Below are 15,816 nucleotides of genomic sequence, written 5' to 3' on the forward strand. Positions count from 1 at the left end.
CAGAGCTTGAAGAGTTAAAGAAACTGAGACTTTGGTAATATCTATAGTCAGTTAAGAAAATCAAGGCAATCAATTTCCAGTAGCTTTCCTCACCTGTTGATTGGAAACCTTACTGACACTGCTCTGTTATTTACTCACAGAGTCAATGCTGAGTTCAAGGTGACTGAAGAATTGGCCTCTATGAGTAGTATGTGTGGAATAATTATAGCAGAGAATGTTTTCAAAATTGCAGAAAAAATAATTCAGTATAATCTGAAGTGAAATCTGTTAAGATGTGTGAAGTACAAAGAGGGTTATTTGGACATATTTATAAAGTTAGTTAAAGCCTAGCACATTTGGTTATTCCTTGAAATATTCATCAGCAGGTGCATTGAGGAAACATTTGATTCTTTCATGTGTTATTGAAACAGTAGTGTCATCTTTAAACCCATTTCTTCCTATCAATTTAATGTTCTTTGGTTCCATGATTTTTTTTTTCAGAAATAGGATCTGTACACCCTGACTTATTCTAACACACGGCAGTTTGATGGTTTGTGGTAAAATTTTAGTGTATGTTTTTCAGATCAGGGCTAAGACTGAAATTTTTCTGAACAAAAGGAATTGCTCTAAATCACTAATTATTTTTTTTGAATTTCATTTTTTTATTGTATCTTTTCATAATTTTTTTAACATTTATTTAATGAATATAAATTTCCAAAGTACGACTTATGGATTACAATGGCTTCCCCCCCATACCGTCCCTCCCCCCCACAACCCTCCCCTTTCCCACTCCCTCTCCCCTTCCATTCACATCAAGATTCAATTTCGATTATTTTAATATACAGAAGATCAGCTTAGTATACATTAAGTAAAGATTTCAACAGTTTGCTCCCACACAGAAACATAAAGTGAAAAATAATAGATGATTTTTTTTTAAATGATGATGAAATCAGATCAGACCTATTGTCATGTTTAATCCCAGTGAGAGTCAAGTTGGGAGTTGATAATTTCTTTCTTTTTTTTTTTTTTTTTACAGAGGATCAGTTTAGTATACATTAAGTAAAGATTTCAACAGTTTGCACCCCCATAGAAACACAAAGTGAAATATATTGTTTGAGTACTCGTTATAGCATTAAATCTCAATGCACAGCACATTAAGGACAGAGATCCTACATGAGGAGTAAGTGCACAGTGACTCCTGTTGTTGACTTTACCAATTGACACTCCTGTCTATGGCATCAGTAATCTCCCTATGCTCCAGTCATGAGTTTCCAAGGCTATGGAAGCCCTCTGAGTTCTCCGATTCTTATCTTGTTTAGACAAGGTCATAGTCAAAGTGGAGGTTCTCTCTTCCCTTCAGAGAAAGGTACCTCCTTCTTTGAAGACCTGTTCTTTCCACTGGGATCTCACTCACAGAGATCTTTTGCCAGAGTGTCTTGGCTTTCCATGCCTGAAATACTCTCATGGGCTTTTCAGCCAGATCCGAATGCCTTTAGGGCTGATTCTGAGGCCAGAGTGCTGTTTAAGACATCTGCCATTCTATGAGTCTGCTGAGTGTCTCACTTCCCATGTTGGATCACTCTCCCCTTTATTTATTCTATCGGTTAGTGTTAGCAGGTACTAGACTTGTTTATGTGCTCCCTTTGACTCTTAGTCCTTTCATTATGATCAATTGTGAACTGAAATTGATCACTTGGAATAGTGAGATGGCATTGGTACATGCCACCTTGATGGGATCGAATTGGAATCCCCTGGTATGTTTCCAACTCTACCATTTGGGGCAAGTCAGCTTGAGCATGTCCCAAATTATACATCTCTTCCCTCTCTTATTCCCACTCTTATGTACAACAGGGATCACATTTCAGTCAATTTTCAACACTTAAGAATAACTGTGTATCACTAATTATTAAACACTAGATGTCTTAGGAAATAAACTTTTGCTGCAAATTTGGCGGTGTTCCGTGATGAAGATGGATCTAAAATTTCAAAGCAAAACTGTTCTTATCTGCAAAGTTTTTACTGTGGTAAATCCATATTAATGATGACCAGTACTTTTTGCATCACATAATGGCCAATTATTTTGTACGCTTCCTGAACTAATAAAAAGTTAAAACATGAAATGAAATCTCATGAAATTTCCATTTCTATATGAATTTGCCACAGATACGTTGTTTGAGTGCATCCTGCAGGCTCAACAGTTTTATTGGATATTGACAAAATCAGATTAAATTCTCGTACTTCAAAATCCTACTCACTGTTCAGTTGAAGAGTTTCCAGATTAACCTTGAATCAGAAGTAATTTGTGATATATGAGTATTTACTTGATAAAAGGCAACTTACAAGAAAATAATAGACCTGTACTACCAAAGAAATACTCAATTGTTGTTATATTTCAATTTTGTTTACAAAAGTTTTTCAAAATTTTTTTCTTTTTTTTACATAAATTTCTACATAAATCTTCCTTTTTTTTTTCTCATCCTGCAGTGCCTAAATTATTTGCTGCCTGTCCCTTTTAAATAAAATTGTCACCAACCCCTGCATTAAAGCATGAATGTGACAGTGTTACTCATTTAATCAAAATTGTTAAAAGAATTGCCAGTTACCCATACTTTTCAGAGTCCTTGACATGGACTGGAGATACTTAGGAAAGAAAAGGAAGTAGGAGAAAGTTGTGTGCAACACGGATCGATTTTATACCCCATTCAACACTCGTTGTAGAATTTCATGGTGAAATAAATATGATTATTTAGGGAAAGAGGCAATAACTAATGTCCTTGTTTTCAGCAACAGTTCATGTGGAAATTACCATAACAGGAAATTCTATTTAGTTGATTTTTTTCACAATTTTGGGTGACTACTTTTATGGTAGTAATAATATTACTGTATATTAGATATAACTTTATTTGAATGTGGTGTTAAATCCATTGTCTTCTATCTCAAAATAGTTTTCTTTTAGCTGTAATTAGGTGTTAATAATGACATTCTCCGTTTCTTGAATGTTGTTGTAGAAAAAGTCTGGCACTTCAGATTCATTTGTTACACAGATGTTTATGGAGCCTTTGGCAGGTGACTCAATATTCTAGGTACAATGAGGGAAATGAGAGAGCTCCTGTCCTACGGTCTTGCATTCTTGCCCTCAGTATAATTTTGATAAATAAAAATAGTTACCATATTCTTTAAAAGGAGAATTTACACTGCTAATACAAAATAAAACACAACTTTGTCCTAAAAGGGATCTATTATCTGAGTATAATTGGCACTAAACTTAAAACCATAAATTATATTTAAAACAGGAACCATTTACCATAAATAAAGGAATTATTCAGTTGATAATTTTCAGAAGTAAAATTAGAAGTATACATAAATTATATACAAATTAGAAGTATACATGCATATCCACTCAACTAAAACTTATTGAAATATACCTCAAACCTTAAAAAAATAAATCAAGGGTTAATTTTGGTATGTTCATCTTAATTTTTCTAACAACATTGTATGTTAGCGTGAACTTTCTTTTATCTCTTATTCAACTTTTCAGAATGATCATAATTTCTGAAATGAAGTGTATCTGTATGACTTTGGTAAACATGTATGAACTTACATAAATGTGGCTTCATCAAGTTTCGTCAGCATTTGCCCTAACTTTTGATATTGCAGTCATTTTCTCCTGAAACATCTTCGGTGTCATCATACTTGGTGATTTTCTGGTTAACTGCTCCAGCTTTTCCAGAGCCATATTTGCCAGCGGCCTTGTCTGAGATTTGAGAAGGTCTCCAAGAATACTTTCCAGGGTTTCATTAAATCTAGCATTTCATATAGTTTGAATTTTCACTTTATAATTGATGTGCAGTCTATCATATTATTATTTTGATTAATTAAGTCAAACCAGTCAAGTATGACATGGATTCAATGAGGCAGAAATGAATGCTAATGACAATCCAGGAAGGCTATTTAAGTGGTCACTAGTTATGTAACTTGTATATTTGTGAATTTTTGTTTGTTTGTTTGTTTTCACTTCCTTACCCAAAACTCCTAGCACTGAAGATTGAATGATAAATACTTCACAAAGAGGGTCCCTTTTAGTTTTGAAAATATATGCAACTCTGATCCTGTAAATTCAAAACAAATCAAGAGAATGAAGTGAATTTTCTTCCAGGAACAAAGTAACTTAGTGGTGTGAATGATCCCTAATTACTGAGCTATCTAGAGTTTGCATATACTAATAGAAGTCAGAGAGAAACTGAAAGCCAGGTCTTGGGTTCCAAGATTAGAACCTTGAGGCAGAGGTAGGGAACAATCTGCAAACTGCAGTATTAAAGCAAAACCAATCCCCCTAAACCTCAAAAGAACTGGAGCTCCAGCCTCAATCCTTTACCAATTGCAGTTAAGGATGCCAATCAACAACTTGGCTTGGCAGCAAAACCACAAAATGTGGCACCTTCTAATGAAATAATGATAATGAGCCAGCCAGACACTAGATAGCTACATAGCTGAGAATAGTCTTTCAATTTTCTTTCATAAAGACTTGTATTGATACTGTGTCTTGAATATAAATAAACATAATATAGTTTAAAGTGAGTGCGTCCAGAACCAGAACTCCCATTATTTCGAGATGCTTTGTTAAAATCAGAACTTTCCAAACAAACTAGAAGCTGTTCATGATTGGCTTGAGTAATTCCTGTCTGCAAGTATGACATCCCCCTTCAGCTTGTCATGTTGGTACCATGTTTTTATAAATAGAGAACAAATGGAAGCTAACTCCTGCTAGAAAAATCAAAGTTTTGAAAGGCCATGGCAGAAGTAGAAATATGTTTCTCCTAGATGTCAGAGTTCTTGTGTGTTAGTCCTGTTTCTGCTCTAATTAAGTTCCAAGCGAAGCTATTTCCCTCTCATGGGACAGCTTCCTCCTGGCTGAACAGACAAAAGGCCTCTTCTCCCTAAGGGTGGAGGGTGGAGGGTGGAAGGAGCTGGGTCTTTACCTCAAAGAGAACAGGAAGGATAAAATAACATTCCTTATTCTGATTCACTAAATGAACACAATTATCTGAAAAGATACATGTGTTTAGGCAAAATCCTATTAAAACACTTTCAAATTATAGAATCATTACAGTTTTTAAGCAAAAGGTTTGGTTATGTGTTTTGTAATATTTTATTCAAGGATTTTATATTTAATACTATAAATTTAATAATTATAGCAAATACTTAATGAAATGTAACAACTCAAAGTGAACATTGAGCATATAATGAAAACTTAACAAACTAAGAATAAATGGCATAAAGTATCTTTTCAACCCAAATGTCTAAATTAAAAATTTTAAAGTATTTTACAAAATATTTTTAGGTAAAAACTTACAAAATGTTGTCAAAAATCAAACCCACCATATATGTGTGTGTGTATATATATATGTATGGAACAAAGGTTTGGGCATGTGAATGTTCTATGCAAATAAATACACAAGATTTTCAAATAATTCATGGAGAATGTGTATTATGAAAAAACTATATAAGGACTTCAAAAATTTTTGCACCAAAGTAAAATATTTTAATTCCACTTTTCCATAATCATGTTGCAGTCACCTCATAGAAGCAACACATCAACAGTATTCAAAATGTCTGATTTTTCTTTGCTATTGTTTGCAGTAATCACTTACTGTATTTCTAAAGCAAATGTCAATGTAATGTGTCTGTTTTTGAATACTAAACGATCTGGTGGAAAACAATATTGATCTGAAATGAAAAAAAATCCAGTCAAATCCTTATTGAGCCACTTAAAAGTCATTGAACTACAAACACATCGTTGGATTCCTTCAGTCCTCTGTTCCCTTTTTTCTGAATCCGTTTTGAACTCTTAAGTCATTAACATCACACACTAAGCTTTAAAAAAGAAAATCTGAATTAGTCTAAAATATCTTTTAATGAATGCCACAAATGAAAAATGTTTATAATTACCATTATTCCATGCTACCACAGAGAAGCTTCTACAACATGTGGAAGATAGATTTAAGAGTAGATTTCTGATGTGGGCAATTGGTATAGTAAACACTTTGCTGATTAGGAATGCCTGCCTCAATAGGAATGCCCACCTGGATATCACAGAGCTTGGGTTCAAGTTCCTACCCCTCTGCTAATTCCAGCTTCCTTTTTTTTTTTTTTTTTTAAATTTGACAGATAGAGTTAGTGAGAGAGAGAGAGAGACAGAGAGAAAGGTCTTCCTTCCATTGGTTCACTCCCAAATGGCCACTACGGCCGGAACTACGCCAGTCCGAAGCCAGGGGCCAGGTGCTTCCTCCTGGTCTCCCATGTGGGTGCAGGGCCCAAGCACTTGGGCCATCCTCCACTGCCTTCCCGGGCCACAGCAGAGAGCTGGACTGGAAGAGGAGCAAGTGGGACTAGAACCTGGCGCCCAAATGGGATTCCAGCGCTGCAGGTGGATGATTAACCAAGTGAGCACCGGCCCTCCAGCTTCCTTCTAATGCACACACTGGAAGGTGGCAGGTGATGGCTCAAAATGGGTGGGTTGCTGCTACCTAAGTGGGAGACCTGGATATAGATAGATACACACACACACACATACACACACACATGCATGTATCTTTCTCTGTCTCTCTACCTTTCAAAATAAATAAATACCATTTTCAAAAGACTGGATTTTCCAAAAAACACACATTCAAAGATTTTCTTCTTTCTCTTTGTAGTGAGAAGTGATTGCCACCCCTTGGCCACTCAAGTAGCATCATACTGCTCTTCTGTCTTTCTGAGAGCAGATGTACTTGATTAAGGATATCAGCAGCTCCTCACACAAGAATGCAGGAATTAATTCAACAGTAATTTATGGAGTGTTCACATCCACAGTGCTAGGACAAAGATTACAGGCATCTAATTTTCTCATTGTTTTTCTAGGACCTACGGATCTCAGCATGAAGAGGCAGTTGGCAACCAGCTCAGGATCCTCCAACAGTTCAAGCTCCAGACCCCAGCTGAGTCCCACTGAGATCAACGCCGTGAGACAGCTTGTGGCAGGCTATCGAGAATCAGCTGCATTTTTACTGCGCTCTGCAGATGAACTGGAAAATCTCATTTTACAACAGAACTGAGTCCAATGATGACCATATTCACTGAGGTCTAGATTTGCAGTTTCCACTAATGACATTTTGATTTCTCAGCAGAGATACGTCTGATCTTACTGCACAATCTTTTAAGAGAAATACTTCCATTATGCCACATTGTCCTTGATCCATAAAGTGATGTGTTAAGGTGCTTCAAAGGAACTCTGACCTCTGAAGTACTTGAGGTACTGTAATGTGTCCAGCCTATTGCTTTTTGTCTTAGTGTGTCAGCATAAATATCAAGAGCAAGAAAGGCTGTATATTCTTAATTCAAGGATAAAACAGAAGAAGCTTGTGGTATAAAAACATAGTTCAAGATCCAACTGAAATATTAGTGGATTTTGCTACTGACTCATTGAACTGAAAGCTGAAGTTTCTGGCAAAAAAAAAAAAAAGCCAAATTTCTTGTTGCTACAGGATATAACAACAATGAAAAGGATCTTGTATTTTAAAAAAATGTAATTTTTATAAAAAGAAAACTTGTTTTTCATTCAAAATTGTCATTTTTACTTTGGTAACTTTTTCATAGGTCCTAAAAGAAAACTGTTTTGAGAAAACTACTGTAAGTACCTTTTCCACATCCCTTTGCCTTCTCCTCTTTCCAAATTCTTTCTACACAAATAACACTTGATGCTGGAAAACCCCTTGCCTGCGTTCTTTAAATCATCATATCAGGAACTGCTTCCAAGTGAAGCCTACATTTCTGCTCTCATGTTGATCTCAGAAACCCTACTCTACACTGCAGCTTCCCTTTGCCAGTTTCTATCACAGATACTTTTAATGTTAAAAATACATATTGAAAAAAAAATCACACGTTGGTTTCTTAGAGCTGCTCACTCCTGATTGCCACTGCTGTCTTACAGGTAACCCTCTAGCAGCAATTGGATGTAGGTGACTGAATGTTAAGAGGTTGCAAGTGACAATCTGAAAATTTGCACTCCTATGTGTACTTTTCTTTTCATTTTTCTCTTTCCAAAATAGTTTCCAAAAAGACTATTATGTCTCCTGATATGATTTGTATAATTTACAGTTCTAGCTAAAAATAATGTAAAGAACTCTCAGTGGATGCAGCTGCAACTCACAATGAACTGTTCCTTCCTATTCCCCACACTTCGCCCCTCTTTCTTATTTTATAGTGTTGGATACACGAGTGGTGTTTTCTTTGTGCACTGAGGCAAGCCTGTTTTTAAATTATTTAGGAAAAAGTGCTTTAGTTCATGCTTCTTGTAGAATTATTTTTCTGTTGTTTAGTTTTGGTTGGATTACAGGTTCCTTGTGCATTCCTGAATTTGCCTTATTTCATGTAAAATTTCTGTCATTCGGTTTTCGACAATGAGTTGAAGGCATCAGTGATATTTCTTATCTACTTGTTACATATAGTTTTTCAAGTAATGACTGTGATTGTGACCAAGTAATGTGCACTTTTTCTTGTAACTGTGGACATTGCTATGCTTTTTTTCTTCTAGTGTTTCTAGAATTACTGTTCCTTACAGTTACGTAAACAAAAAACAAAAACAAACAAAAAAAGAAAACTTTTGTGATACTGTTGGTGAATATAATGTGAAAATCTTATTGAAATATGAGTATTTTGGAAATACATAGATGCACAAACACCTTTTAAGGTGTGGATTTAGAGTTTGCTTATTTAAATGAAAATTCAAAAATTGAGGGCTGGTATAATTTTCTCTGTTTTGTTTGGTTTAATAAACAGATTTCTGTGTTAAAACAATGATTGTGAAACCTTAAAAACTTTCTGAATGATTTAATGCTTAATTGTGAGCCATCTGCTTTTAAAATATGAAATACTATTTTGTACCTATATTTAGCACAAATGGACATGCCAAACTTAAGTCTCAAGAATATCCAAAAGTCTGCAGGGTCTCAACATTGTCTAATAAAGACTTTAATCTAACAACGGACAAAGGAAATTAGTAAGCCAAGGTTACTTTCTTTGATTATTTAAATCTGACTTAAGAATATATTTGTCACCTTTTATTCTTGTTTATGTTTGTTTGTTTTGTATTGTATTGTTTTATTTTGTTTTCAGGAGTAAGCTGGTTCTTTTAGTTCCTCTTGATTTTTTTTGGGAGAAGCATATCCCTATCTTAAGTGCCTTCTTCCTCCCTCCCTCCCTCCCTCCCTCGCCCTCCCTCCCTCCCTCCCTCTTCCTTCCTTCCTTCCTTCCTTCCTTCCTTCCTTCCTTCCTTCCTTCCTTCCTTCCTTTCTTTCTCCCTCTTTCTTTCTTTCTCCCTCTTTCTTTCTTTCTTTCTTTCTTTCTTTCTTTCTTTCTTTCTTTCTTCCTTTCTTTCTTTGTAATACTGTGTTTGAATGCTTTGACATGGTTTCTGTTTCACAAATTAGCATTCAGGCTTGAGTTTAGTTAGCATACAAGTCAAAAATCCTTGATAACGACGTTGAAGCAAAGGTAGTAAACAAGGTAAGCTGCATCCAGCTGCTCGTGTTTTCATTGTGTTCTGATTTTCCAATGTAACTACCATGCCTCCTCACCCAGGACTAAGTTCCTCAATGTCCTCTGCTTTTTGTGTGTTTGTGCCAAAGAAGGAGGACACTGGGACTACCATAATTTCCCTGAGAGACTGCAGAGGCTAAAATGAAGTACCCTTTTGTTTTTCTTTTCCTTTGTGACTTGCACCTGGTCCTTTTTTTTGTTTGTTTGTTTCTCTCAGTAGAATGAAGAGATCACATTTCCTTATAAAGCATTTTCTAGAAACTGAAGGAAAGTTCATACTCATTCAAATGAGATGATAGGAAAGTGTCATAAATACAGATATGAAGTAGAAGTTCTGTCACTTCTGCCAGTTAGCTCTTCATATGCCACCAGTTTCTCATCATATGTGTGTTACTTTATCACTCTTAGTAAGAAAATTCGCCTTCAGATAACCAGAAAGTATACAAGCACAGGCAGTCACTGAATCTTACATGCAGAGTTCCAGAAACGGTACTTGATAAAAAAGGGCATTCAGATATAAACATAGCCACCATTTGCTAATTATTTACCCAAGCAAAGGCATTTTGTTTCCTTCACTTCTCACACTAACTTTGGGAGATTGACTCAGTCACTCTCCATTTTACAAAGTAGGTTCAAAAAGGGTGGTCATTTGCCGAGAACTCCAAGAAAGTACATGCAGAAGCCATCATGTGACCCACATGTACCTGGTGCCAGAGCCCACGGATCAGCTGCTGTTGGCTGCTGCTTCCCAAGTACTAAATAGTTACATATGCACTGTGTCTTGGAACTAGTTTTTTTTGTTTGTTTGTTTGTTGTTTTTTTTTTTTTTTTTTTAATTTATTTGACAGGTAGAGTTTACAGACAGTGAGAGAGAATGACAGAGAGAAAGGTCTTCCCTCTGTTGGTTCTCTCTCCAAATGGCTGCAACAGCCGGAGCTACGCTGATCCAAAGCCAGGAGCCAGGAGTTTCTTCCTGGTCTCCCATGCAGGTGCAAGGGCCAAAGGACTTGGGCCATCCTCCACTGCACTCCCGGGCCACAGCAGAGAGCTGGACTGGGAAGAGGAGCACCCGGGATTAGAACCCGCCGCCCATATGGGATGCCGGTGCCGCAGGCGGGGTGCCGCAGGCGGAGGATTAACCTAGTGTGCCATGGCACCGGCCCCGGAACTAGGTTTTTATACTGAATTTTAGCAGCTTTGTGTAGGTCAATAATAATTTATTTAAAATGCACTTGACATCAGATAAAGTATTTGAGTAAACACAGATTTATCCTGCTACAGAGGCCTAATTTATTTTAGATTACAATCTCTACAAATATAAAGAGCTACTATAAAACTGACCTCTAATGAAAATCAAATGCATATAGCATGAAGGGGGAGGGGATGTTGCCTGTGTAGAATCCTGTAAGGAAAGGTAAACAGGATGATCCACTTACACACACAAAGGGAAACTCGTCCACCTGGGGTTTTAGCCCTAGAAACCACACAGGTACCTCCAGCTATTGTCATGAATTCTGACACTAGGAACACACATAACATGCAACCATTAAGGTTCATGTAACAAAGCTATCATCTGATTTCATGTGACCCAGGTTTTAAGATGTAGTCCATAGGAAAAAAATCCAAAAATAAGCAAAGTAAAATAACATACTGTTTATCTTGTAAAGCATGTTTGGAATGCAGAAATTTGGCAAAGGATTGAGCACAAGCTAACTTACTGATACTTTATTAATAAGTTCTTCCCTAGAATTTTTTGAAAAGACATAAAATGCCATGAATAGAGTCACCACCAAGCTCCAGCCTTAATACAGAAAAAGAAAGAAGTGGGGGAAATGACCCCATAGCAAACCATGAATAACATTTTATAGTACCTCCTTCATATTTTAGCCAAAATGCTTATAAATATTTTTTCTATTTGATTTTACTGCCTATGGTGTTTCCTCTTAGCTTTTTTTTTTTTTTAAGATTTTTATTTATTTATTTGACAGATAGAGTTACAGACAGTGAGAGAGAGAGACAGAGAGAAAGGTCTTCCTTCCATTGGTTCACTCCCCAAATGGCTGCAATGGCTGGAGTTATGCCGATCCGAAGCCAGGAGCCAGGTGCCTCCTTCTGGTCTCCCATATGGGTGCAGGGGCCCAAGCACTTGGGCCATCCTCCACTGCCTTCCTGGGCCACAGCAGAGAGCTGAACTGGAAGAGGAGCAACCAGGACTACGACCAACACCCATAAGGGATGCTGGTGCTGCAGGCGGAGGATTTACCTAGTGTACCATGGCACCAGCCCCTCCTCATAGCTTTTCTAACTTAACAATATGACATAAATATTTTCCCCATCAGTAGATATGTTTTAAAACTATTTTTAGTGACTATAAAGTATTGCATTGTATGAATGTACTTGCATTAGTTTTCTCTTGCTGTTATAACCACAAACAACACACATTTACTACAGACATATAGGTAGAAGTTTCACTGGACTAAAACCAAGGTGTGTGTTCCTCTCTGATGGCTCTAGGGAAAGACAGTTTCTTTAGCTAGTCTAGCTCCCAGAGGCCACCTGCACTCCTTGCCTGGTGTCCCGTTCCTCTGTCTTAAAACAAGGAACATAAAACATGTTCAAATATCTCTGTAACTCTGAACTCTTCTTCCTGTTCTAGAACATTGAAGGATCTTGGGGGGTACATTGAGCCCACCTGGCTATATACAGAATAGTATTCTTACAGTAAGGCAACTTTCTTAATTCCTTAATCTGACATGTAACCAAACACACCCACATGTTCTGATAACTAGGATATGGAGATGGGGGTGGTGGTGGTGATGATGGTGGAGAGGAGCAGCATTCTGCCCATTGTAGTTTCTTATTTTAATTTCCTTTTATATTTTTCTTTAACTATCTTTCTTTGCCTAGTTGAACTTGTCCATTCCCTTGTAGGAAAAAAAATCCTAAGTCAGCGGCACAAGCATTTCATAAGTAATTATCAGTTGCTGCACCTGCATCTTCTCTTTTGTATAAAGGGTATGGTCTTTTGAAAATCACCTTGAGGGGATTTTCTTGCTTGTCTCTCATCAAATTAAATGTAATAAACCAGGGTGGTAATAGTGCATCTAAATCTTTCAAGGGAAATGAAACAGAAATGCCTGTGGACCCTCTCTTCCACATGCACTTTTAGCGTGTGTTCCTGCCCAAAGTATTCCCTGAGAATACTTTGAGAAGGCTCCTACTCACTAGACCAGGAAAGGGGTGCATGAGGATGCAAAGCTTAATTAAATTCTGTAAGTAATCCAACCACATTCATGAAACTTCTAATAGTAAATAGTAATGGTATTTTACTTATGATTAAAATGTATATTTATTATTAGATGTGATTAGATGCCATGCCCTTTTTAAAATTTTTTATGTACTTATTTGAGAAGGAGAGAGAATGTACTTCAATTCTCAGATTCACTCCCCCGACCCCCTGCTCCCCCCCGCCACTCCCCCCCACCCCCCACCCCTTGCCAAGCCTACAACAGCCAGAGCTGGGCCAAAACAAAGCTGGGAGCTGGAAACAAAATAACAAAATTCAGGTCTCCCATTTGGGGGCCAGGAACCCAGTTACTGAGCCATCACTGTTACCTCTGTTACCTGGTAACACTGGAAGGAAGCTAGGACCCAGGTACTCTGATGTGGGATATAAGCATCTTAAGTGCTAGGCTAACTACCTTCCAGCCATGATTTTTAAAAAGGAGAATTTGGTATTAACAAATCTATTAAATAATTTGGGATAATCTGTTGAATTTAAAAATTAAACCTCTTTGCAACCACTTTTGCTAGGGCAATTATTTAATTTCCATATTAAAATAATATTTTATTCATTTATTGTTTTGTTTTTATATGTTTTAATATTTATTTATTTATTTGAAATCAAAGTTACACAGAGTGGAGAGACAGAGAGAGAGGTCTTCCATCTGATGGTTCACTCCTCAATTGGCCACAATGGCCAGAGCTGTGCCGATCCGAAGGCAGGAGCCAGGAGCTTCTTCTGGGTCTCCTATGCTGGTGCAGGGGCTCAAGGACTTGGGCCATCTTCCACTGCTTTCCCAAGCTACAGCAGAGAGCTGGACTGGAAGTGGAGCAGCTGGGACTCAAAGGGGTGCCCAGATGGGATGCCTGCACTGCAGGCGGCCGCCCCACCCACTACACCACAGCAAAGGCCCCTATTGTTTTGCTTTTAAAGGCCTCTCTTCAGCTCAAAGAATAGGAAATCCAAGATAATTATCAGAACTATTTTTAATTCTATGAGAGAAGGAATACTATAAAAACATAGAACATAGATTCCAGGTGCCAATATCAAAAGTATGGAATTGGCACCAGGTTTTTTTTTTTTTTTTTTCCTGTGAAAGCTTTGAGTCTTTGTCTATTGAAAGTAGATCCTACCCAGCTGCCCTTAGTGGCATCTTCTGCTTCCATGGAGCTTTCCACGTAGTGATAAAGCTGATGGCTAGAGATGTTAGTTATTTATTCTGAATTCCTTCGCTGGTGGGAGGATTCTGGAGTCTGCCCTGAACCCCACCAAGTAAGACTGTTGGTTCATTATAGATTTCATTCATTTATCCATTGTGTATGCTTCACCTACTGTGTGCTGAGGATTGCTCCCTGATGCAGGAACTCCTGCTGTTCCCGCTCAGTGAGTCAGCATCTAGTGGAGAAGGACCCATGTACAGATGGCATCACACAAGAGGATGAAGTGTAACAATGGAACGTGTAATGATAGAAACAGGGCCGAGATCAAAGGAGAGCGCAGTCGCTGTCTGGGGATAGGCAGGTGGAAGGGGTAGTTGGTCACAAAGACGGGAGCTGTGGCGAAATTACTGAGTGTATGTCAAGAGGATGGGAGGAAAGAGAGGGGGATATCAATGATGGATGTCTCAACTACAGGGCACCACAAAATGGGAGGTACAGAGGAGGCATGAAGTAAGACGGTGTGCATAGTAACACAAGCAGCCTAGTGTCGCAGGAGAGCAGAGTTGAAGAATGAAAAGAGATTCCTACATGGGACTAACGACGCGAGATGGTGCTGCATGTGTGCATGCTAAGGCACCTGGCTGTGTCCTGCAGAGGATGAAGAGGCACTGATGTATTTTAAACAGTGGCCAGGGAATACGCATTGGTTCCCCTGCTGATTCAGTGCCTGATAAAACTGAGCAGAGACTTAAGGAGTAAGAAGGGCAAGTTGATTCTGGATCATAGGACCTTCCTTCCACCATCAAATATAAAACCCCAAAAGCAAAAGCAAACGAAATCTGATATTCTATGAGCAGCATACTATCAAAGATGCATGGAAGTTTATCCTGTCCCCTTTAAAACGCAGGAGCCAGAAACGGTCATAAAACCTCACAAATTAAAATTACTTCTCCCTCAGGAAACAGATCCAAGGAAAGACAGATGTATGGAAAAGGATTTCATAAAGCTCCCCTCCTGACTCCCTTGTTTTGAAGAAGGAAGAATGAGGGACCAGCGAGCTACCTAGGAAAAACAGGACACAAGCCTTGAAGGATTCATTCCTTCTCTGCCCTGGCAGTGGGTCTCCAGGCCTAGAAGCAGAGACAGGACCTGCTGTCTTGTGCATGCTCAGGAGGAAGAAGACAACCGATGAGTAAAGGCAGGGCAGTGACCTTTCACAGAACAACAGGGATATTTCAGCCTGCACCTCTCCCTTTCTGTTTCATCCTCTTCCCCCTCTCCTCTCCAATGAGCCACCTCCCCACCCTTGACAAGCAAGACAGTGGTCAAAACGCATGAGCTCTGCTTGCCTTATTTGTTTTCTCTTCTCACAGGGAAGGAAACACGTGACTCTATTGCTGGAAAGGTGTAAGGGACAAGGAGAAATAAATACTGAGAGTTCACTGCCTCCACCAAAAGCCAAGTGTCTAAGGCTCCAGAATTTGGGGAATTTAGGAATTGGAAGACAAGTTCCCTGTCCTCCAACACAGATCCCACACAATGGTGTCTACATGGAGAAAGTTCTGAAATGGGACTAGCAGTGACTTTAGAGAAGAAAGCAATCCCAGGCTGGTGTCCCCAGTGGACACACATCCCAGGCCCTGCTTTCTGTGCCCTTGGGGAAATTAAAAGGAGCCTAAGCTCAAACACCCAAGCCATTAGCTGCTCCTCTGAAGAGAAGAGGTTAAGTTTCATATTGCATGCAAAGGACGTCCAAAAAGTTGAGTCATATGGCATTGGGACAAACTGTGAAAAGAGAATGCCCATTAAGTATGAAGA

General features: G+C 38.3%; 1 protein-coding gene across 11 annotated transcripts in view; it reads left to right on the plus strand.

The window, feature by feature from the left end:
* Window positions 1-8,814, plus strand: part of NOL4 (nucleolar protein 4) — a 373,533-nt gene extending 364,719 nt beyond the window's left edge. For all 11 annotated transcript variants that reach the window (XM_051851303.3, XM_002713494.6, XM_008261193.5 and 8 more), the window contains one exon: window positions 6,880-8,814. In XM_051851303.3, the coding sequence (XP_051707263.1) occupies window positions 6,880-7,073 (194 nt within the window). In that variant the 3' untranslated portion in view covers window positions 7,074-8,814. The remainder of the gene's footprint in view (window positions 1-6,879) is intronic.
* Window positions 8,815-15,816: the final 7,002 nt, after the last annotated feature.

The sequence above is a fragment of the Oryctolagus cuniculus genome, chromosome 10, assembly GCF_051225735.1.
Source record: "Oryctolagus cuniculus isolate XC-2025 breed Fujian yellow rabbit chromosome 10, ASM5122573v1, whole genome shotgun sequence".
In the NCBI taxonomy this organism is placed as follows: Eukaryota; Metazoa; Chordata; class Mammalia; order Lagomorpha; family Leporidae; genus Oryctolagus; species Oryctolagus cuniculus.